The sequence below is a fragment of the Schistocerca piceifrons genome, chromosome 6 (genome assembly GCF_021461385.2).
Source record: "Schistocerca piceifrons isolate TAMUIC-IGC-003096 chromosome 6, iqSchPice1.1, whole genome shotgun sequence".
Taxonomy (NCBI): domain Eukaryota; kingdom Metazoa; phylum Arthropoda; class Insecta; order Orthoptera; family Acrididae; genus Schistocerca; species Schistocerca piceifrons.
In genome coordinates this window covers 575,819,820-575,846,602 of record NC_060143.1, presented here as the reverse complement: position 1 = coordinate 575,846,602, position 26,783 = coordinate 575,819,820, and the positions used below count along the sequence as shown (strand labels likewise).

Here is a 26,783-nt window from a genome sequence, read left to right as displayed (position 1 = left end):
TGCACGAATCCCTTACGTATTTTTTTTACTGAGAAATTACTAAAATAAATCGTTCCTACTGTTTCTATAAGGGGGACTCAGGTTTGTTACCTGGCCCAGCCATATTAATTTGGGTTTTCAAAAGTTATGCCACATAATTACAGGTAACTGTTGCCATGTCTTGACAGTAGAAATAACTATAACATTCTTCTTCTTCTATCCATTATTAATAATTTGAGAGTAAAGTCTCATTCAGTAAATATTTATAGTCATTCATTATTAGTACTGTACACTATATTTAAATATTATTTACCTAATGGAACGGCATGGTCATGTGGCGACACTGCAGTGATCATGAGGGGAAGAAAATAAATAATAAATGCTTGTAAGAAATATAATAAAGGGAGTAATAATGGAACATAACTGATGTCAAGAAAGCTGTAAGGGAAGGCTGTATCCTATCAGTGTTTCCAGCTGGTATCTACAAGACGCAGTGGAGAGAATGAAAGAAAATATTTTGACAAAAAAGTGTAGAGGGAAGAGGTATGAAATATGAGCCTCATAGACGTCACAGTGCTACTGCTAGATAGTGTTGAATGGGTCACACCATCACAAACCACAAACTGACTGAGGATGAACTAGACAACAGAGTAAGTATTCTGATATTAATAATTGACTTTATATCAAGGTAGAAGTTGTAGACGCCATAGTCAGAAAAACATCATAATATGGGCGAGACTTCCATACTGTTTGGGAATAAAAGATAAAGTCGTATTAGAAGAGAATGTTAAGAACTACATGAATGGATAAATTACTAAATAAAAAGGCACTAGAAAGATAAGACCAGTGTGACACTGTCACTAATTTTGGGCGTCAACATGAGGAAGGCACTGCAGCATTATGTGAAGCGAGCAGCCTGTTCGCTCACCACAAGATGGGTCAAGTTGAGCTGCGACAGCAGAAAAGCAGTGCAGCTGTGAACGAGACTGAGGAAAGTACCCACACTATGGGACCACAAAGGTAATGGTGCCCCTTGAAGGAACGTATTGGCAGAATGTAGTTGCCATCAGCCACTATAGTTTGTACTATTGATTCTAGCATAGTTATGTACATGTCTGGCAGCAACCTACAAGACACCAGGGCACGCAACTCTCCGCCACATCATTGGTCAGTGAGCACCCGATATCAGTCTGGGCAGCCACTACAACGAGCCAGAGCCATGGAGCTAAGTCAGCATCTATTAATTTGGAGCAGTACGACAGATGAGCCATCTCCAGCCGCAACAACAGCAGCCAAACTAGTGTCTTGGGTGACAGCAACTCATGGTAGTACGACTGTCATCCATCCACACTAGAGTGAGCTTCTCTTCCAGCAGCAGCAGACCTCTACGAGAATCAGGGCAGACATTCACATGGCTGACTTATTTTGCATGTGGCTGCACAGCGCCATCTGGGGCACGTGTTGCTAAGTGAAGCAAACAGTGCCTACAGAGTAGGAGACAGATGGAACACATCCAGCACACCATCACCACAGCCTTCTGCAACTAATGGCGCTGTCAGTGGACCATGAGCCAGTGGAAGAAGGGGGAAGGGGGATGCCTGTGGTGTCACACAGTGCACGAGGTTGTAGTGCAAATCTGAATTCGTATGTTTTACGTTTCACCCGAAATTCCCTTGCTAGCACTGGCCAGCACTACTTTCGCAACACCCTGCCACTGCACCAGCTCTATGCCATAGTCCGAGGTCGCTACACAAGGAAGATGTTCTGTGGAAAACTGTCAACAGGAAAAGGGTCTGCGGTGGAAACAGCGTGCCGTACATGGGACAGTCGTCAGGAGGGTAACAGTGGGTTGGCCTCGATTTCCTTATTTCTTTGTTTGAAACGCATACATATATTAATCCCTCATGGTAAATGGCTATAACTTGGACTATATACATGAGAGAAACGTGTACAATTACGTCGTTAGTTTACAAGAGATGAGATTGATACATACGCATAGACGTCTCGGGGAAGGGCAGGAGGAAGGTGTCAGAGCAACCTATGAGCCCTGAAACGGCCAGCAGAGCCCCACGGCGGGGAACGCCCGGCGGAACTAGCACGCGGTGAGCTGTAAGCTGGTAGCCGTCCTCAGTCTCCACCTCGTGCGTCTCGCACGTCAAGCCGTAATCCCTGCATCCGTCCAGCTGCAACAGTTCACAGTAGCTGCAAGATCCGCGGCACCCTGCCCCTGACTGAACAGTAGCACCATTAATATCCTGGGGCTGGTCTGGACTGGCAGCACTGGCGAAGGCAGGCCACTCACATCCCCACCAATGACATTCTCGTTCAGTAAATAATGCCAAAAAACTGTTTACACTCATTAATGCACAGCTATTATAAAAATGTATGTATATACACTACTGGCCATTAAAATTGCTACACCACAAAGATGACGTGCTACAGACGCGAAATTCAACCGACAGAAAGACGATTCTGTGATATGCAAATGATTAGCTTTTCAGAGCATTCACACAAGGTTGGCGTCGGTGGCGACACCTACAACGTGATGACATGAGGAAAGTTTCCAACCGATTTCTCATACACAAACAGAAGTTGACCGGCGTTGCCTGGTGAAACGTTGTTGCGATGCCTCGTGTAAGGAGGAGAAATGCGTACCATCACGTTTCCAACTTTGATAAAGGCCGGATTGTAGCCTATCGCAACTGTGGTTTATCGTATCGCGACATTGCTGCTCGCGTTGGTCGAGATCCAATGACTGTTAGCAGAATATGGAATCGGTGGATTCAGGAGGGTAATACGAAACGCCGTGCTGGATCCCAACGGCCTCGTATCACTATCAGTCGAGATGACAGGCATCTTATCAGCATGGCTGTAACGGATCGTGCAGCCACGTCTCGATCCCTGAGTCAACAGATGGGGACGTTTGCAAGACAACAACCATCTGAAGGAACAGTTCGACGACGTTTGCAGCAGCATGGACTATCTGCTCGGCGACCACGGCTGCGGTTACCCTTGACGCTGCATCACAGACAGGAGCGCCTGCGATGCTGTACTCAACGACGAACCTGGGTGCACGAATGGCAAAACGTCATTTTTTCGGATGAATCCAGGTTCTGTTTACAGCATCATTATGGTCGCATCCGTGTTTGCCAACATCGCGGAGAACGCACATTGGAAGCGTGTATTCGTCATCGCCATACTGGCGTATCATCCGGCGTGATGGTATGGGGTGCCATTGGTTACACGTCTCGGTCACCTCTTGTTCGCATTGACGGCACTTTGATCAGTGGACGTTACATTTCAGATGTGTTACGACACGTGGTTCTACCCTTCATTCGATCCCTGCGAAACCCTACGTTTTAGCAGGATAATGCACGACCGCATGTTGCAGGTCCTGTACGGGCCTTTCTGGATACAGAAAATGTTCGACTGCTGCCCTGGCCAGCACATTCTCCAGATCTCTCACCAATTGAAAACGTCTGGTCAATGGTAGCCGAGCAACTGGTTCGTCACAATACGGCGGTCACTACTCTTGATGAACTGTGGTATCGCTTTGAAGCTGCATAGGCAGCTGTACCTGTACACGACATCCAAGCTCTGACTCAATGCCCAGGCGTGTCAAGGCCGTTATTACGGCCAGAGGTGGTTGTTCTGGGTACTGATTTCTCAGGATCTATGCACCCAAATTGCGCGAAAATGTAATGACATGTCAGTTGTAGTATAATATATTTGTCCAATGAATACCCGTTCATCATCTGCATTTCTTCTTGGTGTAGCAATTTTAATGGCCAGTAGTGTATTTATGAGTGTATGTATGTATATAAGTTTCACATCTCCTCCTAAACCATAGGACCGATTTTAACTTAACTTGTAACATATATCCCTGACAGTGTGTAACGAATGCTGTTGGGGTTGAAACAACACACCTACCATGGCTCAGGGGATATGAAACCATAAAGAATGAGATGCGTGAAAAACTGCCGCATCATATATGATGTTTTAGCTTATTACTTCTGTGCCGCTAACTCTATTGCCAATAAATGTCGCAGTATCCATATACACCGCTAAATGTATACACAAAATTATATCATGGTGCCACAAATAGTTCAGGAGATGGGACGTCATGGAGACTCAAATGCGTGAAAAACTGGCGCACCATGCATGACATTTAAGCTTGTTACTTCTGTGCTACTAACTGAATTCGCTACATATATATGACAGACAGTATCCACAGACTTTGCTGTTGTTGTCGTTTAGGGTGTACAGGATCTCAACAGTGAGATTATCAGCGTCCTTAGAAATATTAAAAGGAAACGAATATGGTGAATAGGGCTAAAATTCTTGACACTCTGTCTATCTCTCTCTCTCTCTCTCTCTGTCTCTCTCTCTTTCTCTCTCTCTCTCTCTCTCTCTCTCTCTCTCTCTCTCTCTCTCTCACTCACTCACTCACTCACTCGCATTCACCCGGACACACACGTATATTCCATATCACACGCCGTAAAGCGAAGGAGAAATAGTAGAAGACACTACGAGTGGGAAGAAAACGGAAGCACACGACAGAGGAGCTAAGGCAATGGCACAGGGATTTGTGGCTGTGTGACGACTTCCAGAAACCACAGGCGAGCCAGTCAAACTGTTAACACATTAAGAACATCTCACTAAAATTTTGGAAACCAACTTGGCAAATCACCGAATCTTAAAAGCCGCACCATGTTCGTTGGAACGTCACTTAAAATGCAGGGCTGATCTGCCAGCAAATCAGACGCTCCACTCTGGTCTGAAAGTAAAACACAGGCTCGTAAAACGTGGCGCTCAGCCTTCTATACGCCACAAGGACCGCACATTGAAGCGTCGTCGCTCCTGAGCAACAAGTCGTGCGACAAAGCACTGTCGTCTCTGCGAATACATATAAGGAGCACCTCATCTTCATGGCTGAAACGAGATACACCACGGCTGTGTGGTGGGCCTTAGTAGATGCAGCTTATTACCTGTCACTACCAGCCATTCGTCCTCCCATCGACTCACAGCAACAGCGAGGCGACACCATGCAGGGGGTGACACACTAATGGAACTGAGGATTACGACACGCTTCCTTTAGTGCGACACTTGCCCTCTAGTTCCCAGCAATAGTCATGTGCCCTCGTACCAAGCAGAAACATATCTCCTTCTCCACCCACTGTAGTTGGAGGAGGGCACCCTGAATATTTTGTACTACTTTACTGCAAGATACAACAGTTGTAGGGAGCGAAGGGCACTCAGAGAAGCGGAACAGACAAGGAATTTAGCACTCGAAGCACATCTCATCTGCTCCAGTGCCCTTAAGATCGCATATAATCCCACATCGAACATAGTAAAGTTTTGAGGCAGACGGACATTGAGTACACAGTCGAGGAAACCACGGAGCAACCAACGGCGTCCCTCTCTTTAGAACCATTCCTACAGACAGATTTAGACTCGTGCTGCTCAGTTAAACGCGCTGCTCCTACGGTCGCAGGTTCGATTCCTGCTTCGGGCGTGGATGTGTGTGATGTCGTTATGTTAGTTAGGTTTAAGTAGTTCTAAGTTCTAGAGGACTGATGACCTCAGATGTTAAGTCCCATAGTGCTCAGAGTCATTCGAGCCGTTTTGAGCTTAGTTAAAATGTCATAAAATAATGTATTAAAAACATGTGTAATACTGCAATCTCTGCTGCACTGCACCTATTCTAAAATTGTTCTGCACCTCTGCAGTAACTGTTGTGGCAGGCAGTTAAAACCTTTGGTGCTGTACGTGCTCCACACCGACTCCAGCACACACTATACATGGATCCCAAATGGCATTGTTGCTCCTGGCCGATTGGAGAGAATGCCTTGCACAGGAGGCCGAACAACGCTATGGTATGTGGATGAAGTCGGAGATGTGAGGAACTTACATGCTATAGCGTCCCCAGTGCCATATTACGAAAAGACAATATTTATAAAGAAGACATTCATAATTTGTAAGAGATTTTTTTTTTCTCATGTAGCCTTAAAATAATAATTTCTCTGTGTAGGCTTAGATTGCAAAGAAATAATTTATGACAGAATGATCTAAAGAGACGCCCAGTTACACTCTTTTGTTAATTTTTTAGTCGACCTTACTTCTTCGCTTGTCTTGAATGTGTCTAGAGGGACATCTTGCGTGTGCTGACAAATGTAAGCATATTTGTATGAGTTAAACATATAATATAACTATTCAATATTATTGTGCACTTTTAATTTGTAAGAGGTGATCCCGATTTCATGTCCGCCTTCCTTGAATTAACCTGCATTCAAGTAATTTACAGCTCAACAATCGCAGCGGCCGATGCAGCCAACGACGCCATTACGTGGCGATATTAACTTATGAAAAATTAGCGGAAGCGGAAAACTCGCCCGCTATTAGCATAATATTAATTTTTCTCCACAGCCGCACGAAGTTGCAGAAATACTTAGGTTTAAGATTCTTATTTTCAGTAGCATAGCCGAGACCCAGAGCCAGGACTCTGACTACAATACAATGGTTAACGGAGGTAGGAAAAATACTCTCGCGCGTGTGTGGGCCGCAATTGTAATTAATAACTAAAGATCTTTTGCTTTAACGTCAACTGACTAGCCGAGGAAATTTATATGAAAAGTTTATTACATTGTTCAACTTAAATATCATTTTTATGAAGGCCCGCCACGTAAGTCGGCAACAATCAAAAAATAATAATAACAATAATAATATATTAAATTACGACGGCCGACGGACGCGAGAATGCCTGAGGCACCATGAGGAGCTGCGGCCGGATGGTGCCTCGGCACAGAGGCTGGGTACGGGGCTGGTGGATGTGCTATCCTTTCCTGGTTTGAAGACAGGTATCAGAATCTTCAGGTAAGAAGGCCTCACAGACCTGTACGCTGTGGGTCCATAGTCTGACCGCAAACGCACAAAAGCCCTATAAAACTGCACCAGACGCGGCCTGTCTGCTCCACGAGACCTGTAGCTAAGGTACTTTACGATATTCAGTGGCTTCTGGGTTCTGGCTTCCACGTCTCCCAGCTGCGGTAACCACGACTGTTTCGAGTCAAAAATGAGGCCCAGAAAGTTCACTGAGTCTTTAAAATGTTGAGTGGCGTTCTCCATACGCAGATCAGGTAAAATAAAAAAAGACGAGAGCGATTAAAATGAGTACACAATCCTTATTTGCGGAAAACTGAAAATCTGTCTTTGCAGTCTACTAACCTAACGTCTGCACTGCAAGTTCCAACTTATGGGTGATTGTTGGAACACTGGAGGTGCAACCAAAAGCAGTGCAGTCGTCCACAAATCAAGTGCACTGTACAGGACTCCTAACGGTAAACGAGGTACTTTTTATGGGTATTAAAAGATTGCCCATAGAACACCATCCTCCCGCTCAAAGTGGTGCAACAGCACATCGCCAATTCGAGACCTAAAAAAAGCGCTTGGACAGGAAGGACCCTACGAAAATGTGGAGCTGGCTACGAAATCCCTATGATGGAGTTGGACGAGAGCATTGTGTCTCCAAATAGTGTTCTACGCTTTACTGATATCTAAGAATACGCAGAGACAGTGATGTTTACGTAGGAAACCCTGCTGAACACCCGCCTCTAGTAAGATCAGGTTGGAATACATACAGATGGCGGCTGAAGAGTTGCCTGGCCTCTGAAAATGAGATCAGAGGGCGGTTCACTGTTCGCTCTAGGATCTTTCCCATACAGCTCTTTAAGGTGAAGCTCCGATAACTATTTGTGCGATCCTTTCCTGGTTTGAGGAGAGGTATCAGAACAGCCTCTCTCCAACATTTGGGTAAGTCGCCTGTCTGTCATATCAGATTAAAATATTCGAGGAAGATCTCCTTTCACGCTGTAAGCAAATGTCGAATCATGCAGCAGGGGATTCGGTCGTGACCAAGTGCAGTGTCGCGAGTCTCAGGCAGTGCCGATTCCAGGTCCCACGTGGAGAAAGGGTAGTTGCATGATTCAGAATTTTTGGCTCTGAAGTCCTACTCGTCCCTCTGTACAGTCGCACGTTAGCAGCGAAACACCAGATCCTGGCTGAAGTTGGCGGTAACCTTTGCAAAATGCTCTGCTATCATCACTGATGTCTGCATGTTGTTTGGAGAGACCCCTGTTTCTGGACTGCTGTTATTGGCTACCGTGTTTACCGCAAATGCACCTGAGGTTTTCCATACTTTTACAGAAAAAGTTTAGTGGTTGATCGAGTCCAGGAAATTTTTCCATGACCTTTTCATGCTCTCCTTAATTAAGCCCGAGGGCCGTAAGGTTGTCTGCTGTCAGACAATGCTTAAATCGTCAGGGAGCCAGCCACACGTCTTTCCCGGTTGCTGAACGGCAGTCTCTGGTCCACCAACGAACGGGTTGCCTTCTAAGATGACTTGCGGACTTTGGTGTCGAGAAGTCAGCGGCATAATGGGTCACTTGTGTGATGTGCTGCACCCATTACTGGACGCTGTCTCGGTGTTAGAACACAGCTAGCTGGCTGAACAACTTCCAGTTAGCTGTGCTGGCCATCTATTTTCTGCCTTCTGTTCAAGTGTGCCTCCATCTAGGAGGTGAATGTGAAGTGGTGAGGGAAGTGGTCACTGTTTGAAGGTCGTCAGTAACTCCCGACTGAACAGAGTCTGCGAGGGCTGTGAGGAGGGAGAGAGGTCAATGTCTGAGACTGGCACAGTAGCCGCACAGAAATGAGAGGGAGTGCCTGTGTTGAGGACAAACAGCTCGTGAGACGCGACTCTGAGGGCAAGTAGAAGTCGGGCACCACAAGACATGATTGGAACTCACGTCTCGCAGTAGGTGGAAAGGTCAGGGGAGTTGTTCCATAACATCTGTGAGAGCGTCAGAGTCGGTAGCATCTTGCGAACGAAAATAAAGTCAGCAAACAGTGATCTTCCAACGCACAAGAATTCCGACTGCACCTGATTGCAAGTCAATAGCCAGGGGGAGAGCGGAGGAGTGGTGCTCGTTATTGACAAACACAGCAAGCCGTCCTTTGGCCCTTTCCCCAATCAGGTCAGCCTTGCAATAGAGCACATGGTCCCGTAGTACAGGGGCATCAGAAGGTTTAGATTGATTTTCCTGCAAACACAAGCACAGCGGGCGATCCTGTGCTAAGAGTTTCAGTTCCTCCACATATATCCTAAACCCACTAATGTTCCTCTGTACGATGGGAAACGTCTCTCATGGGAGTAGCACTTTCATCCTGTCTGCCAGGGCAGGGATCACGCAATGGCTGGAGGCTCAGTCTTGGGCCCCAGTCTGACACAAGGTCCACAAGCTCTGAAGAAGAGTCGAGAGAGATGTCAGAGAGAATGACGTCGACATCGTTGGACTGTGTTCTTCCCGTCTCTGGCAATGGTGATTCTTCGCCTCGGACTTCGTGTTTTTTTTGTGACTGAGGCAGCTCCAGAGTCACGGTGAACCAGACTGACTTTTTGGAGCGGCAGGGTATCTCGCAGTGTTTGCAATGGTGGCCCTTCTGACGTTCTGGAGGGAGGCACAAGTGCATTGACAAACACAAGTACTGGTACTGACAATGGCAACCTCCGTTCACGTAGCAATATCGCCCTTCTGCAGTGGCTGTTTGAGAACCGAAGCAAGGGAAGAACGTCAGGGGTAGCGTGACCTAATACATCTTTTTGGCCTCAACATGAGACATGCACTTGATAGTCTGAAGCTCTTGTATCTTCCGTTCTTCAAGATCTGCGCTGCAGTCCCAACTCCAGATAGGGTGAGCTCCAGAGCAATTTACATACAGTAGAACGTCCCATAACGCACAATTCGCAGAACGGAACGAGGAAAACAAAATTGTGAAAGAATGACTAGTTTGACAAGCTATGTTTCTCATAACGAGTGAAAAGTGCAATTCGTCAGTGTATGGTACTGGGGAAATTCAGAAAATTCAGTTAGATAACGAGATGGGTATTTTGATATCTGTGTGTTTTATAACTTTGTGCTTTTAATAAATTGCTCATAAAAGATATTAAGTTGTTATTAGTTCAGACTGAAGAGTAGCACGATTTTACACTGATATCGGATTGGCTGCCGTATCTCTGTCAGTTAGGAGGCAACACGTTCGCGCTACACTGTGGGCTAGAGGAATTGCTCTCTGCCGTATAGAATGGAAACCGTGAGTTTTTATGTAACTAAAAGGCGGGTGGCATTTTATTCGAATCGTTTCCGAGATCCCAAGGTTCGAAGAAAGTGATTTCGGAAATATAGAACAAGGATTCTGTCACAGACAATCCGTTTGCGAATTTTTTGTTAATACGATCTGTTGGATTTCCTAAGCTGGCTATTACGAGTGACTGTGACTGAGTGTCTGTCATTATTGTAACTTGAGACAAGCATTCACTTGGCGGTAACTTTGTAACAAAGAAGGCAGAATACAGTAGAATTTTTATTCCAAGACATTTTTTCGCCCAATAGCTTGCAAAAATCTGAAACAATTAAAATTTCAGCTCCACATGCAGATGGGTGGAGTGCTGCTTGTTCCACTACAGTTTCTCCAATAGAGAGACTTTACTCGTTCTCTGACAGAAGGATAAATCACCGGAAGGTGAGTAGGCACGTTTCCTGTGGGCAGAAACGAAACTGCGCCGTCACAGTTGCCTTGGCGTGGCGGGAAGAAGGCAGTAACTCGAGGGGCACCACAGGCTGCCACGAGAGAAGAAGAAATGTGAGGTAGCTCCCTCTGTTGCGGGTAGCGATGGTCTCTTCTCGTGATTGTGTCATCAAAAGTGGCAGCCTTTAATTCAGAGGCACATGTGAAGACTCAGAAGGAACTCAACAACCATTTCCGACGAATTTCATCTGACAGAAACCCGAAAAAAATCTTGCTCCAGCACGACAGTTCACTCACATACGCGAATCTCAGAATCGGGGAACACATCGCCAAATTGAATAGAACATTACTGCCTCTTCCACCACCCTGCAGCAGATAACTGCCGTGTATTTGGGCCACCTGATAATTCTGTACCAGAGACACATTTTGAATTTGATGAGAGTGTAAGTTATGCAGTGGAGTCATGGATACGACCTCAGGACAACAGCTCTTACGAACAAGGTTTTTCTGCTCTCGCACAACACCGTTATGAGACTATAAAATGTGATGCAAACTACGCACAAAAATAGATAACTCAGAAGAAATGCTGACTAGCATTGTTGTGGTGTCACCATTACCAGTTTATATTGAGATTGTTTTATCTATCATCAAGAGCGATGTACACCACTTATGGATTAAAGTTAAGTATTCCAAGATCTTCGTACTTTATTTGCAATTCTCAAGACATTGTCATGTTCCAGACCTCACGCCAGTCTGCGTGAGCTAAATGCGTGCCTTTCGGCTACCTCCGAGTGGCTTGGCTGTCTTGCCAAGTCACTACAGTTTGGCAACGAGGATTTTGTGTTCGTAGTGATATTCCTGATTTACTTGTGTCATGGCTTCGCCACAATCTCCAGATGTACTGTCCGAATTTTGTCGTTTGCAGAATCAGCAGACGCAGGCGTTATTGGATGCCCTTGGACAGCTCGTCCAGGGTCAACGTGCAATGCAAAACGATGCGGCCGCCGCCGCTCCACCGCTCCCGCAGCCACAACACGCAGTTGCACCACCTTTTCGTCCTTTTGATGCGGCACTGGAAAGCTGGACGGAGTGGTCACGCCGATTTGGATTCCATCTCGCCGCCTACAGAATTCAAAGTATTGAGCGGCAGCCTTTTTTGCTTTCGTGTGTAGGCGTCCAGACGTACCATGTGATAGTGACATTATTTCCCCGACACGACGTCGCAACTCTGTCCTACGAAGAAATTTTGTCTGCATTAGATGCATATTTCAAAAACTCAGTCAATGTAGTTGCCAAACGGTATACGTTCTTTCGTACCAAACGTATGGCCGGTCAAACTAATCGGCAGTGGGTTGCAACCTTGCAAGGCCTTACTAGGGATTGTGCTTTTGCGTGTGAATGTGGGCTCCCTTATTCAGATACTATGGTATGTGATATAATAGCACAGAACGTTCCTGATGTTCGTATAAGGGAACAGATTTTGAAACTAGTCAATCCCTCCCTTCAACAAGTGATGGACATATTGGATCGACAGGACACACTTGACTTTGCTCAGGAATCATTTGAAACTTCGCCAGCCGTGTGTCACATTAACCGGCCCGCTGGGCACGCTGCACGGAACAGTAAACAGTCCTCGCGCCCGTCCGCGCAGCTGCCACGCAAGCAAGCAAATGCAGTGCTAAAATCATGCCTGCGGTGTGCTACTAGACATTCGCGTGAGAATTGCCCGTCACGTCAAGCTATTTGCTTTTTCTGTAATAAAAAAGGCCATGTTTAAGTGTTCGCCAGAAAAAGCTCAGATCGGACACTCACAACCATTCCAGGCCCTTTGCTTCGTGCCGGAATCAGAATCGAACCAAGAATACTCAGGTTCGTGAACCTTCGCCCATGGACATTCATGTAGTTCATTCCACTCCGCCCAGTGCCACTCTCTCTAACAGTGACAGTGTTCGTCCCACAAATAGTGTGCGTCGACATCGACGGAAATCCCGTCATATCGCAAGTGCTTCTGTACCAGTATCAGTTCACGTTCCACGAGACAGTCGCTCTTATCGTCAACAGGACAATAAATTTTATGTGGACTTGGACATTCATGGCAAAGTGATCCCACTCCAGCTCGATACCGTAGCTGCAGTTTCATTGATCAATCACGACACATACAAACAACTGGGCACACCTCCGTTGCGTGCCGCAAATGTTAAGTTACATAGTTATTCCTTTCAGAATATCCCTGTGTTAGGACAGTGCAGCCTTCTTGCAACATACAAGGGACAAACAAAACTTGTGTCATTTTACGTCCTTCGTTCTTCTTCTGCAGTGAACTTGTTTGGTTTAGATTTATTTCAGTTGTTGAACTTGTCTATAGTAAATCAGGTCCTATCAGTGAACCAGACTGTGCCTTCAGCCAGTGTTTATCGTCTCTGTGAAGAATTTGCAGACATTTTTGCACCGGGCCTTGGTTGAACTAAGAACTATGAAGCCCATTTGGAACTGAAAGTCCACGCGCAACCGAAATTTTTCCGAGCGCGCAATGTTCCCCACTCATTGCGTGATGAGGTCGCAAGAACCTTACACGATTTGGAATCACAAGGTGTGATTGAACGTGTTCAGGCTTCTCTCTGGGCCTCACCCTTAGTCATTTTGCCAAAACCTTCCGGAAAACTGAGACTTTGTGTGGACTTCAAGGCAACAGTGAATCCACAACTAGTGATTGCAACTTTTCCTTTACCCCGCCCGGAAGATCTTTTTAACAAACTGTGCCCGGGTAAATATTTTTCAAAGTTGGACCTAGCCGATGCGTACTTGCAAATACCGGTGGACGAAGAATCCCAGCGTGTTTTAGTGGTTAACACGCATCTTGGTTTGTATCGATTCAAAAGACTGCCATTCGGGTGTGCATCCGCCCCTGCATTGTTTCAGCAATATCTGCAAACTGTTTGTGCGTCGGTCCCTACTGCAGCAAACTATCTGAACGATATTGTGATCTCCGGAAAGACGGAAGAAGAACATTTAGCCAATCTCAGGACGTTATTTCAGGTCTTCGCTTGCGGAAGGACAAATGTGTGTTTTTTGCTCGGGACTTACCATATCTGGGCCATGTACTCAATGCCCAAGGCATACATCCCAGTCCAGAGCACCTCTGTGCCATACAGGACTTGCCTTCGCCGCAGAATTTGAAGCAGCTACAGAGTGTGCTGGGGAAAATAAATTACTATAACAGATATGTGCGCCACGCCTCTTCCACTTCAGCTCCGCTTCATCGCTTACGCTGTAAAGGTGTTCCGTTCGTCTGGACGACGGAATGCGAACGCGCCTTTCGCCAGTTGAAATCGGCGTTGCTTTCCAATACTTGCCTTACGCCATTCGATTCCCAGAAACCCCTTTTGTTGATGGTGGATGCATCGGATTTCGGGATCGGTGCTGTGCTTACGCACAAAGATGGATCGCATGATCGCCCTATTGCCTTGCGTCCAAATTGCTCTCGTCTGCGCAAAGAAATTATTCACAGATCGAGAAAGAAGCTTTGGCTCTCGTATTTGGTGTTACAAAGTTTCGTGATTTCTTGTATGGTCGTCACTTTACCATCATCACAGACCACAAACCTTTGACGTCGCTTTTTCATCCGAACAAGCCTGTACCTCCACGTACAGCGCAGAAATTCATTCGCTGGTCTATTTTCCTCTCGCAGTACCGCTACGATATCTTGTATCGGTCCACTGCTAAGCACGGAAACGCCGATGCGTTGTCCCGGTTGCCGGTTGCTTAGGATAGAGCGTTTGATTCTTCCGAACTTGCTTGCATGTTCATTGATGCGGAAACCGATGACGTGGTCGAATCGTTTCCGATTGATTTTCGTCGTGTAGCTACAGCCACAGCTGCTGACCCTGTCCTTGCTACCGTTTTGCGTTTTGTTGCCACGCAATGGCCATTGTCAAAGTCACGGATCGCGGATCCGTTGGTTCGCCGATTTTTTGCTCACAAGGAGAGACTTTTTGTTCGACGTGGTGTTTTGCTGTTGCGCTCTGATAATGATCAGTCCCGGGTCGTGGTCCCAAGTTCGTTACAGTCCTCTGTTTTACGGCTTCTCCACCAAGGACATTGGGGTATAGTGCGAACGAAACAACTTGCTCGTCAGCACTGTACTTGGTTCGGAATCGATGCCACGATTACGACTATGTGCTCTTCTTGCATGGCGTGTGCCGAACAACAGTCAGCACCACCGCGGAAATTCTTTGCATGGCCAAATGCCACTTTCCCTTGGCAACGCTGACACATCGATTTCGCTGGTCCATTCTGGACTGCTCGATGGTTGGTTGTGGTAGATTCATTCAGTAATTTTCCTTTTGTTGTCCGGATGTCTTCCACGACGTCATCTGCCACCATCCAAGCGTTAACCGCATTGAAGGTCTTCCACAGACTATTGTTTCCGACAATGGCCCACAATTCATGTCCGCAGAATTTCAGTCATTCTGCAAGGCCAATGGTATTCAACATGTGACGTCCGCGCCGTTTTCGCCTCAGTCAAACGGTGCCGCTGAACGATTGGTCCGGACTTTCAAGTCACAGATGTTGAAGTTGAAAGAGTCGCATTCTCGGGAGGACGCGTTATTGCTCTTTTTGTCCTCGTCTCGCTCTCAGCCCCGAGATGGTAGCTCGCCGGCTGAGTTGCTCCACGGTCGTCCTCATCGAACCTTGATGTCTTTGCTACATCCGCCGCATGCGGTTCCTGTGCAGCGGCAGCCACCTGATTTTGCTCCAGGCGACGTTGTATCCTATCGCAACTATCGAGGTTCACGGCGTTGGCTCGCAGGGCGCATTCCTCGCTGCCTCGGCCGCGCTATGTATCTGGTTTTGGGGTCCTCTGGTGAGGTGCGTCGGCATCTCAATCAGCTGCACCTCTGTCGTCGCACGGGTTCTGCCGCTCCCCGTCTGCTTTCAGCGACGGTGCCGTCCGGTCAGCGCCCTGGGGACCCATCTACTGGCTCGCCTCATCCCCAGGTGTTGCCGACGCTGCCTTCCATTTTGCCCCATGGCGACGCGCCGCCGCCGCCGCCGCCGCCGCCGCCGCCGCCGCCGCCGCCGCCGCCGCCTTTTCTCCCGCCGGCGACGCCCGCAGTGGACGCGTTGCTGCAGCCACCGGGCGCTTCCGTGGGTCACGCGCCGCCGATCGCTTCCCGTGACCAGCTGTCCTCCGACATGGAACTCTTGCCCGCTCCGGACCAGATGGCGTCTTCTCCCGTCGGGTACCCCGACGCGATGGAGGTCGACCCTTCGGCCCCTCCTGTCTCTCTACGGGCGCATACACCGCATGTTGGCGTGCACCCTGGACTAGGTTTTCAGGCATTTCCTAGCTCCCCTCGGACCGCATGGCAGGGTGCGAGTGGCACAGCCTCGCCTGTTGTTGGGCTCCCCACCTCGTCGCATACGTCAACATGGGGTCCTCCCCACGGCGGGCGGAAGCCTTATAACACAACCGTACGCCGATTTGCGGGGGAGGAATGTGGTATCACCGCCAGACACCACACTTGGTAGGTGGTAGCCTTTAAGTCGGCCGCGGTCCATTAGTATACAACGGACCCGCGTGTCGCCACTGTCAGTGATTGCAGACCGAGCGCCACCACACGGCAGGTCTAGAGAGACGTCCTAGCACTCGCCCCAGTTGTACAGCCGACTTTGCTAGCGATGCTACACTGACCAATACGCTCTCATTTGCCGAGACAAGAGTTAGCATAGCCTTCAGCTACGTCCTTGGCTACGACCTAGCAAGGCGCCATTACCAGTTTATATTGAGATTGTTTTCTCTATCATCAAGAGTGATGTACACCAGTTATGAATTAAAGTTAAGTATTCCAAGATCTTCGTACTTTATTTGCAATTCTCAAGACATTGTCATGTTCCAGACCTCACGCCAGTCTGCGTGAGCTTAAACGCGTGCCTTTCGGCTATCTCCGAGTGGCTTGGCTGTCTTGCCAAGTCACTACAATTGTCATCAAATTCTAAGTTTTAAGAATAAATCTGTTCTAAGATCAAAATTGTTGGTCGTTATTTAATGCACGACCATGTATCAGCGGGAGCTTGTAGCATGACAGGCCTCGTGCTCTCTAAATCCACAGCCAGCCACGCCCCGTCGGTTGCTCCCGCAGTATGCCGTGGGTCCCCACAGTTGGTTGTGACCGGCAGGCATGAGTCCCCTCCAGTGGGCCCTTACTCTGTCGTGGGAGGTCTCTGCTTGACGCCGTTCTGGAGAAGAATGACGCAGATGGAGCAACATGGCAGAGCAGATGGTCTGTACCTGACGGTATGGGAACGCCCAGGAACGAGCACTGGTGGTCGCAGGGGCAGTGAGTGAACGTGCTGTGGCAGTCACTGAGGGCGGAATAGTGTGCGTTAGCGCCAGTGGCCAAGAATTTCCTCGCCTCCTGGCGACGTCTGCGGGAGAATGTGCGCTATTAGTAAGTTTCTTTTTGTGAGCGTATTCTGGCTCGGTCCCCGTGAGTAAGTGTGTGTGTGTGCGTGTGCTTGTGGATGGCGGGCGCTCAACGGCGAGGTTATCAGCGCCGTGATGCGCGTTACAAGAAATGAATGTGGCTAAAGTGAAGAGGTTAACACAAAGTGAGGATGAAAGCTGTAAACTGACACTCACGCACTCACAGACAATTCACTCGCGCTGCTCACATAGTCATTCTATCTCACACGCCTTAAGACAATGAACAAAGAATGGAAGCTGCAATACCTAGGATTAAAAGAGAGGTAAAACAACAGAGGAGCTAAATGGGAGGCACAGGGAACAGTGGCTGGCTGACCACTAACAAAAAACGTCTGTGAGCCAGTCACCCTGTTAACAGGTGAAAAACATCTTCCTAAAATTTTCGAAAACATGTTGGAAAAATCACAAAAATCTCACCGCATTTGTTTGAACATAGAGGGCCCATCTGTCAACAAATCTGCCGCTGCCCGCTGGTCGGAAAATAAAACACAGTCTAACAAAATGTGGCCCACAGTGACTTGCACACCACAACCACGACACAGTGGAGGGTTCTATCGCCGAAGCAAGGAGCTAAGCGTCGTAGAGCTGTGTCCTATGCGAAGCTGAGTAAGGAGAACCACGTTCCACCGCCGTGGCTGGAGGAGGTACGCCACGGCCGCGTAGTGGGCTTTACACGTCGGAGACTCTGCATGTCAACAGCCAGGCGTCTGTACTGTACGCATTGCGGTGGCACGCTCAACTAACTGAGCATCGTGACACGCCTCCTTGGCCGCTGCTTCCGCCTTTTCGTTCCCAGCACTACCCACGCGTCCTGGTACCCAGCAAAATGGAAGATCCTTCCCCAGCCGTGTGAGGAGGTTGTGCTGCAACGTTTGCACTACTTTATCTGCTGTGTACAAGTGTTGTAGAGAGTGAAAGGCAATCAGACAATTGGAACAGACGAGGAATTTAATACTGGAATCTCGTCTCATCTGCTTCAGGGCCTGCGAAGTCGGACATAGTTCTTGAGGCAGTCGGACCTTGAAGACACGATCAGGTAAAACAGCAGAGTGACCAACAGCGTCCCTCTGTTTCGCCCCCCCCCCCTCCATAATGACAGCTCTAATGGTGTGGAGCTCAGTTAAAATGTCCTTCAGTAATGAGTGTAGCCTCTTCTGTGCTGAACTAAATCTAAAATTATTCTGGGCGTCTGCAGAAAACAAGACGGCAGATGATTAAAACACTGAATTTCCATTGCATTTGCTCCACACCACGTGACTCCAACACATGCAGCAAGCAGACAGGAAATGGCAGTGTTGCTGGTGAGACGTTGCAACGGTATGGTATACACATGAAGTCGGAGCTCCTAGTAACTTACATGCCTGACGCACCATGAGGAGCTGCCGCCGGATGGTGAATGGTGGCTCCCTAGTCATAAGCACGGAGACTAGATGTTGAGCTGGCCCTGTAAACACCTATGGCCAGCTTAATCCCCTCACGGTGGATGGCGCCGATAATCTTCAGGTAAGAAAGACCCGCTGACTCATACACTGTGCACCCATAGTCTAGCCATGAACGCACAAAAGCCCCATAAGCCTGGAGCACACACACCCTGTCTGCTCCCAAAGACCTGTGGCTAAGGTACTTTAGGATATTCAGTGCCTTCTGTGTTCTGGCTTTCAGGATTCTCAGCTGTGGTAACCATAACAGACTGAAGGCGAAAATGAGCCCCAGAAACCTCACTAAATCTTTAAAAATTAGAACGGTGTCCCTCCAATGCAAGTTAGATGAATTAAAAATATGACGATAACGATTAAAATGAACACACACTTATACGTAGGAAACTGAAAATTTGTCTTTGCAGCCTAACCTCCGCACTGTAAGTTGCAACTGACGGGTCACTGTTGCATCACTGGAAGAGGAACAAAATGCAGCAAAATCGTCCACAAATAAGGAGCACGCCACAGAATCCCTTACCGTAGACGTGATTCTAATTATATTTATGGAAAATAGGGTAACACTTAAAGCACTGCCCTGAGGAACATCATTCTCCTGCTCAAAACGGTCTGACAACACGTCACCAACTCGAGATCTAGAACACCGATTAGTCAGGTAGGGCTGCCGAATAGCTGCCTGTAGAAGAGCCAGGCTCCAACAGTGCACCAAGCCCTCCAGAGTCCTCACTGAGAGACGTTAAGGAGTTGCCTGGTCTCTAACAACCATATCAAGCAATGGCTAATCATTCGCTCCACTGTCTTTCCTACACAGCTCGTAAAGGCGACACTCCAATAACTACTGGCACATATGCGGCCCTTTCCTGGTTTCAGGACAAGTAATAGAATTGCCTCTCTCCATGAAGTGGAAACGTGTCCTGTCTGCCACTTACAAGTAAAGCATTCTAGGAGGATTTCCTTTGACGCTGCTGGCAAATGTAGAAGCATCCAGTACTGAATTTGGTTATGACCGGGTGCAATACCACAAGTCTCAGATTGTGCCGATTCCAGCTCCGACATGGTCAAAGGGCAGTTTTAAGAATCATATTTGTTAGTTCTCAAATCTAACTTGCATATCCGTACTGTCGCATGGCAGTGGCGAAATGCCAGATCCTGGCTGGCATCAGCAGAATTCGCTGCTAAATTCTCTGCCATCATCTGGGCGATGTGTCCACGTGTCGTCTGGAGACACCACTGTTTCAGCACTGCTGCTATTGGTAAAGGCCTGTGTTTACTGGAAATCCTCCTGATGGTTTCACACAGTTTTTTGGAACAAGTTAAACCGTTGTTGGAGTCCAGGGACGCTTGCCATGACCTTTTCTTGCTCTCTTTAAATACGTGTCGAGCCTCCACTCTCGTGACGCTAAAGATGGTCTGCTGTTGGGCGGCATTTAAACCAGAAAACAGCCAGACGCCTGTCTCGGATTGCTGGGCTCCACTCCCCTGGTCCACCAAGGAACAAGTTGCCACCTAAGACGATCTGAAGCCTCTAGGGATGGATAAGTTAGCTGCATGATGGGTCACTCATGTGATGTGAGCCACCCATTCCTGGACACTGTTGCGGTGTTCACACACAACCAGCTGGCCGAGCTGCATCCAAGTGGACCTGCTGACGATCCATTTGTTGTGTTCAGACCCATATCCATCTAGTAAGTGGATCCACAGTGATAAACGGTCACTGGACTGAAAGTCAATAGTTGCTTCCCACTGAGCTGAGTCTACAAGGCTGGGAGAGTAGAAACAGATGTCGACAGCTGAGGAAGGTCCAGCAGCAGCTGAGAAATGAATGGGGGCTGCCCATACTGAGGATGCACAGCTCCAAAGACATTATGAGGTTCTCCAAGACTCGTCCCCTAGAGCAAGTATAGCTCGAATCCATAATACATTATGGACATTGAAATGACCCACTAAGAGAAACAGGAGGGGGAGCTGCTCATAAAGGCCTGTGAGAGCCTCAGAGTCCATCACATCATGGTGAGGTGAGTACAGTGAACAGATACCGATCTTCTGACGCACATGATTTTCAATGGCCACTGCTTGTTGGTCAGTAACCAATGAGAAAGCAGAGTAGTGGTCTGCAGTTGGATCTTTTTTTTTGTGAATGCAGAGCCCTCAACAGCTTTAAAATGGGTTTCTTCTAAACACAGGAGGCGTTCCTGGGATAGCACTTTCAGTTTCTCAACAAGTGTCTGGATCCCATTAATGTTTCACTGTGCTGTGGGAGCCATCTACCTTCACTTTTGCACTTTCATCCGGTCTTTCCGCCATGGAGAGGAGCCCGTAACGTGTGGAGGCTCAATCTTGGGTCGAAATCCGGCTTCAAGGTCCATTACCTCTACAGAAGAATCATAAGACACGTTATAGAAGATGATATCGACATCGTTGGGCTGTTTACTTGATGACTCCCTCGGTAGTGCGCCCTTGACCTTTGACTTTTTGCCCTGGGTGAACATTGGAGGGGCAACTGCAACAGTGGTACTGGGAGCGCTGGACACTGGACCAGATTGTACCTCTTGAGGAGCCACGGCCTTGTGTTTTGGAAGGAAGTGTAGGCCTTGACGTAACAGCAGCAGCAAAATTACGCTGCCAAAGGCAGCTACTAGTTCTGACACTAGCTACCTCCATCTGTGTAGCAGCATCAGCTTTCTGAACGGTTTAATAGCTGGAGTAGAGGAGACAGCGAACGTGGGGCAATGCAGGGCTATGTTAATCTTTTTGGTCTCAACATAAGAAACCCGCTTCATGGTCTCGATCTCTTGTATCCTTCATCCTTCAAGGAAGAGACAGGGTGAGCCCCAGAGCAATTCACACACTATGGAGGAGATAACGTCCGACTTCTTCGTGGCAGCCTAACCACATTTGCCAGAAGTGGCTTCTCACATCCAAGAGTTGTGTGGGCCCAAAGCACTGGCATTTAAAACAGCGCATTGAGTTAGGGACGTAGTGCCAAATGTCTAAGTGGAGAAAATCAACCTTAATATGTTCCGGGAGTTCTGTACTATTTAATGTGAGGATGAATGAGTCTTATTTAATCAAATCGAGTTCCATCGTTTTCATAATCTTGTGCATGTCTACAATGCTTTCTTGGACTCACTGCACTTTCAGGTCTTCTTTGGGAAAGTCCAGCAGGTCCCAACATGTCACAACACTTTCACTTTAGTTTAATGTGGATTGGAGTCTCAATGGTATATTTGCCAAGGTTCTTAGCTTTCTGCGGATTTGTCACTTGTTAGGAAGTTGAGGTTCCACTAACAGTGTCCCATTTCACAATTGCTTAACCAATTTTAAAGTACGTGCAATCCCCTTTACGCCCTTTCAAATGCAAACGGGCGAGACTTTGTCAAAACTTGCCTGTTTCCTTTTAACTAACAAAACTTGCTTTGACAAGCAGCATGAATCGTGTTACTATACAAACTGCAAAACTGAAACAGTTCTGAGCTGGGAAGACTGGCAATATGAGCCCTACTATTTGACTGGGTGTTGGTACCTTCCAGCGACCCACCCTTTCCGCCAGGAGGAGGAAGCAAAAATTTGGAAGGATCCATCCTGGTCCCACGAGTAGCTATGGAAATACCATTCCACCTAGACAGAGCTGTGCATACCTGAGTAAGCCTTATGCAACTGAGTTATGACAGGTTCCTGTGAAACGGCAGTCAAGCAAAGCTCCCTATTCCCTGTGACACAGAACTTTCCACCGCCGTTCTGCACGGTTGTTGCTGTAGCATGCCCAGAGCTTACGGTGACAGGGGACTGGTGGTGCTTACCAGTCCCCAGCTCGGGAACCTGGAGTCGCCAAAGTCATACTCAGGAAACGAATGACGAGCCCCAGACGGATCTAGTAAATAAGTAGTAACTCAGTTCAGGATTTAAGCGACACTTTCACTGCATGAACAGAAAAATGTGTGAGCGATGACGTGCTTTCACGTCATTGATTTTTGAGGGTTATCAGGAGAAAAACTTTCGTAAAATTATGAAATTACGTATAAAGTTCGTTGCATGTCTCCCACCCAAACCGTCAAAATTTTGATAGACATGTGGTTCCTATCCCCACAGCGATTCTTTTTAGTGCCTGATGCATATACCACGTTTGGTTGAAATTGGTGCTGTGGCTTAGGAGGAGGTGTGGAACGTATACGCATACATACAAACGCACATATGTGGAGTATATATGTACATCCATTTTTATATGTCATGATTCTTTATTGCTGCTCAAGTGAGATACTAGTGTCATTGAATACCTGTAGCTGTCAGATCATTAACAATACTAATATAACCTGTTAATACGACCGATTACAGATTGAAAGGCAGTAGCATGTAAATTACGCTAGATACGTGTTTGTGTGTAATCTTTAGCAGCCTAACTACAGCGGTTCACCCTCCCCCCCGCCCCTGCACCACTGGCCCAGAAACGGGCAGCTTTTTTTGTGCACACTGTACTGTGCGTTGTGGACATGTATCAGGAAATTTGACCTCTGCAGATACCTCTAAATCTTATCTTGAAGTATGGTTTTGTCATTATTTAGTAGCCGAGTACGAAAGGAGATGCTGTCTGCAAAACTTTTCAGAGAGCCCTAGCACAATAATATCAATCGGCAAATGTCGCAGCCTTCCCCTGATTCTGTGCTACTGGATGGAACACATCTCGCGTGACGCGGAGGCGTCGCCGGAGGCTCACCATGGTGGCGTAGACCGCCGGGTCGGCCGGTGGTTCGCTGCTGGGAGGAGGAGAGGTGAGGTTCAGCGCGGCCAGGAACAGCGAGGCGGCGGCGGACAGCAGGCTGGCGGGCTCCATCCCCTCTGACTTGCGGTGGACCCTGCCGGACAGAGAGAATGTTTTACTCAAGGAAAATATTTGAAGTGTCCGAGTAGCGAATAACAGAATGTGCCACGAAAGGGAAAAAATAATTTCATGTCTTATACAAGTGAAATGACAGAATGTCAGAGGCTTTAGTGGTCTCATACAGATCCGATTTTATGTACACAGGGTCACCCATATCTATTTTTTTTATGTAGTAAAGAAGGGAGAAACAAGCACAAAGCAGCACTGCTACAACTCGCCACGTGCCGCAGCGATACTCCGCGAGCGCCGCAGCCCACCAGTTTAAAGGTCCAGAGTCAGCGGCAGGGCGGAGGAGGCAAGGCGGGCAGGGGTCGAATGCCGACGCCTGGCCACGATGTCTCCCACCTCTCACCACCGAGGTGCACTGTCAAAGTGTTTGGTTTCTCTTACATTAAAAAATCAACAATAAATTGGAGTTATGCATCAAAAATTATGACATCATGTGAACTAAAAAGAGCCATCTTATACACTGGGATCGCTTTATACACACATCAAAAAATGTTTTGCTTCACCCCGGTTCCCAGAACTCCTGAAGATAGACGTTGACTGTGGATAAAGTATCACAGACACAGTCCCTTTGACTGTACAGAGATGATACTAAACCCACTCAAAGATGTAAAAAAAAAAAAAACAGTCATGAACAGCGCCTTATTGACAGAGGGGGTCCGACAGCCGATCAGTTCCACTCATTCCACCAGGAAGAAGGTACACAGCTAGTGTTGTCTGTAGTTCAACCATGCCTACACGGTCAATACCGCGGTTCGATCGAGTACGCATTGTTACTTTTTGCCAGGTAGGGCTCTCAACAAGGGAAGTGTCCAGAGGTCTCGGTGAACCAAAGCGATGTTGTTCGGGGGTGGAGGAGACACAGAGAGACAGGAACTGTCGATGACATGCCTCGCTCAGGCCACCCAAGTGGTACTTCTGCAGTGGATGACCGCTACCTACGGATTGTGGCTCGGAGGAACCCTGACAGCAACGCCACCATGTTGAATAACGCTTTTCGTGCAGCCACAGGACGTCGTGTTACGTCTCAAACTGTGTGCAATAGGCTGCATGATGCACAACTTCACTCCTGACATCGATGGCGAGGTCAATCTTTGCAACCACGGCACCATGCAGCGCGGTACAGATGGGCCAAACAACATGCCGAATGGACCTCTCAGGATTGACATCACGTTGTCTTCACCGATGAGTGTCACATATGCCTTCAACCAGACAATCGTCGGAGACGTGTTTGGAGGCAACCCGGTCAGGCAGCCGGCCGGAGTGGCCGTGCGGTTCTAGGCGCTACAGTCCGGAACCGAGCGACCGCTACGGTCGCAGGTTCGAGTCCTGCCTCGGGCATGGATGTGTGTGATGAGCTTAGGTTAATTAGGTTTAATTAGTTCTAAGTTCTAGGCGACTGATGACCTCAGAAGTTAAGTCGCGTAGTGCTCAGAGTCATTTGAACCATTTTTTGAACCGGTCAGGCTGAACGCCTTAGACACAATGTCCAGTGAGTGCAGCGTGGGGGAGGTTAACTGCTGTTTTGGGGTGGCATTATGTGGGGCCGATGTATACCACTGGTGGTCATGGAAGGCGCCGTAACGGCTGTAAGATACATGAATGCCATCCTGCGACCGATTGTCCAACCATATCGGCAGCATATTAGCGAGGCATTCGTCTTCATGGACGAAAATTCGCGCCCTATCGTGCACGTCTTGTGAATGACTTCCTTCAGGATAAGACATCGCTCGACTAGAGTGGCCAGCATGTGCTCCAGACATGAACCCTATCGAACATGCCTGGGATACATTGCAAAGGGTTGTTTATGGACGACGTGACCCACTAACCACCGTGAGGGATCGACGACGAATCGCCGTTGAGGAGTGGGACAGTCTGGACCAACAGTGCCTTCATGAACTTTTGGATAGTATGCCACGACGAATAAAGGCACTCATCAATACAAGAGGACGTGCTACTGGGTATTAGAGGCACCGGTGTGTACAGCAATCTGAACCACCACCTCTGAAGGTCCCGCTGTATGGTGGTACAACATGCAATGTGTGGTTTTCATGAGCAATAAAACGGGCAGAAATAATGTTTATGTAGATCTGTATTCCAGTTTTCTGTACAGGTCCCGGAACTCTCGGTACCGAGGTGATGCAAAACTTTTTTTGAAGTGTATATAAGCGGGCAGACAGTAAGAGGCGGTTGTCATTTCACCGGTCATCACCAGTCGTCCAATCGTCGGAGTATCCGCGCCGCTGCATACAGTCAGAGACTCTTTCTGTTACCGTATGGGTGTCATGGAAACACCATGTCTGTAGTTCAACTTCTTCTCACACCCGATACACCCCAGCGGGGCTGTGAGTTCCATGACAGACGATCCCAAATCGTTAGCAAAAAAGTTTTGTTCATTAAGTCAGTGAACTCGACCATCTTGTATTGCTACAGATCAATGACTTCCTTTTCGCTGTCATGTCACATGTAATGTATCGCCATTCCATTTACGCGGTTGACTGCTTTCATCTGGGTCATCGGGAAGTAAATGTCGGCATGTAAGAGATCCATGGACACAATCGAAACAAAGGGGTTGCGTAGAAGGAAAGCCAGTATTTGGTGAAGCAGTTTCCAGCACTCGCGTGCTGGGCCGCAGTTCAATCTGCTTTTGTCCGTATCTACCGATTTGCAAGGAGGAATATGGGATCCTCAATTAGATGAATGGGACAGAGCCTCCGTCATGTAGGAAATTTTTCGTTAGTGACCACATACTACGTTGACCACACAAAATTAGACTAGAAAGGCGAGTGGATGGCTCACCAAACCCGCGTCCAGTCGGCCCTTATCTTATGGGACTTAACTGCTAAGGTCATCAGTCCCTAAGGCTACACACTACTTAACCTAAATTATCCTAAGGACAAACACACACATCCATGCCCGAGGGAGGACTCGAACCTCCGCCGGGACCAGCCGCACAGTCCATGACTGCAGTGCCTAAGACCGCTCGGCTAATCCCACGCGGCCAATCGGCCCTGGGGTACCGTCATTCAGCACTGCTAGCCGGATTCCAGCGTTGGAGGACACTATAATAAATCTTTGCTGTCGGTTCCATGTCTCTGATATAACTCCCAACGTGTAAGTGTTCCACGAGAAACGTCCTATATGAGATAGCCAGGGCGACAAATGTCCAACATGTACCGGTGGACCCAATCTGTATAGGACAACATCTGCTATCAGAGTGCCACTAACATGGTCTGTTTGTGAAAGCCAAAGTCGCCGCATTGATGTGTATGAGTCCAACACCTTCGTTCGGAACGGTATTAAAAACTGCACCCGCAGTCACCACATGTCTGACCGCTGCCTGTATTGTGGACCATTATGTCTGTCATTGATAATACATGGGCGTAATGGTTAAATGAGAAGCCACATACCCATT

The 26,783-nt window shown here is 47.8% G+C and overlaps 1 protein-coding gene across 1 annotated transcript in view; it reads right to left on the bottom strand.

Moving 5' to 3' along the window:
* The window catches only part of LOC124802932 (lipase 3-like), a 173,318-nt gene extending 149,680 nt beyond the window's left edge, over positions 1–23,638 (bottom strand). The window contains exons 1-3 of the mRNA XM_047264011.1: positions 23,620–23,638; positions 23,198–23,336; positions 1,973–2,162 (exon numbers count right to left, since the gene is read on the bottom strand). Of these exons, the coding sequence (XP_047119967.1) occupies positions 1,973–2,162; positions 23,198–23,314 (307 nt within the window). The 5' untranslated portion in view covers positions 23,315–23,336; positions 23,620–23,638. The remainder of the gene's footprint in view (positions 1–1,972; positions 2,163–23,197; positions 23,337–23,619) is intronic.
* Between the last annotated feature and the right edge of the window lie 3,145 nt (positions 23,639–26,783).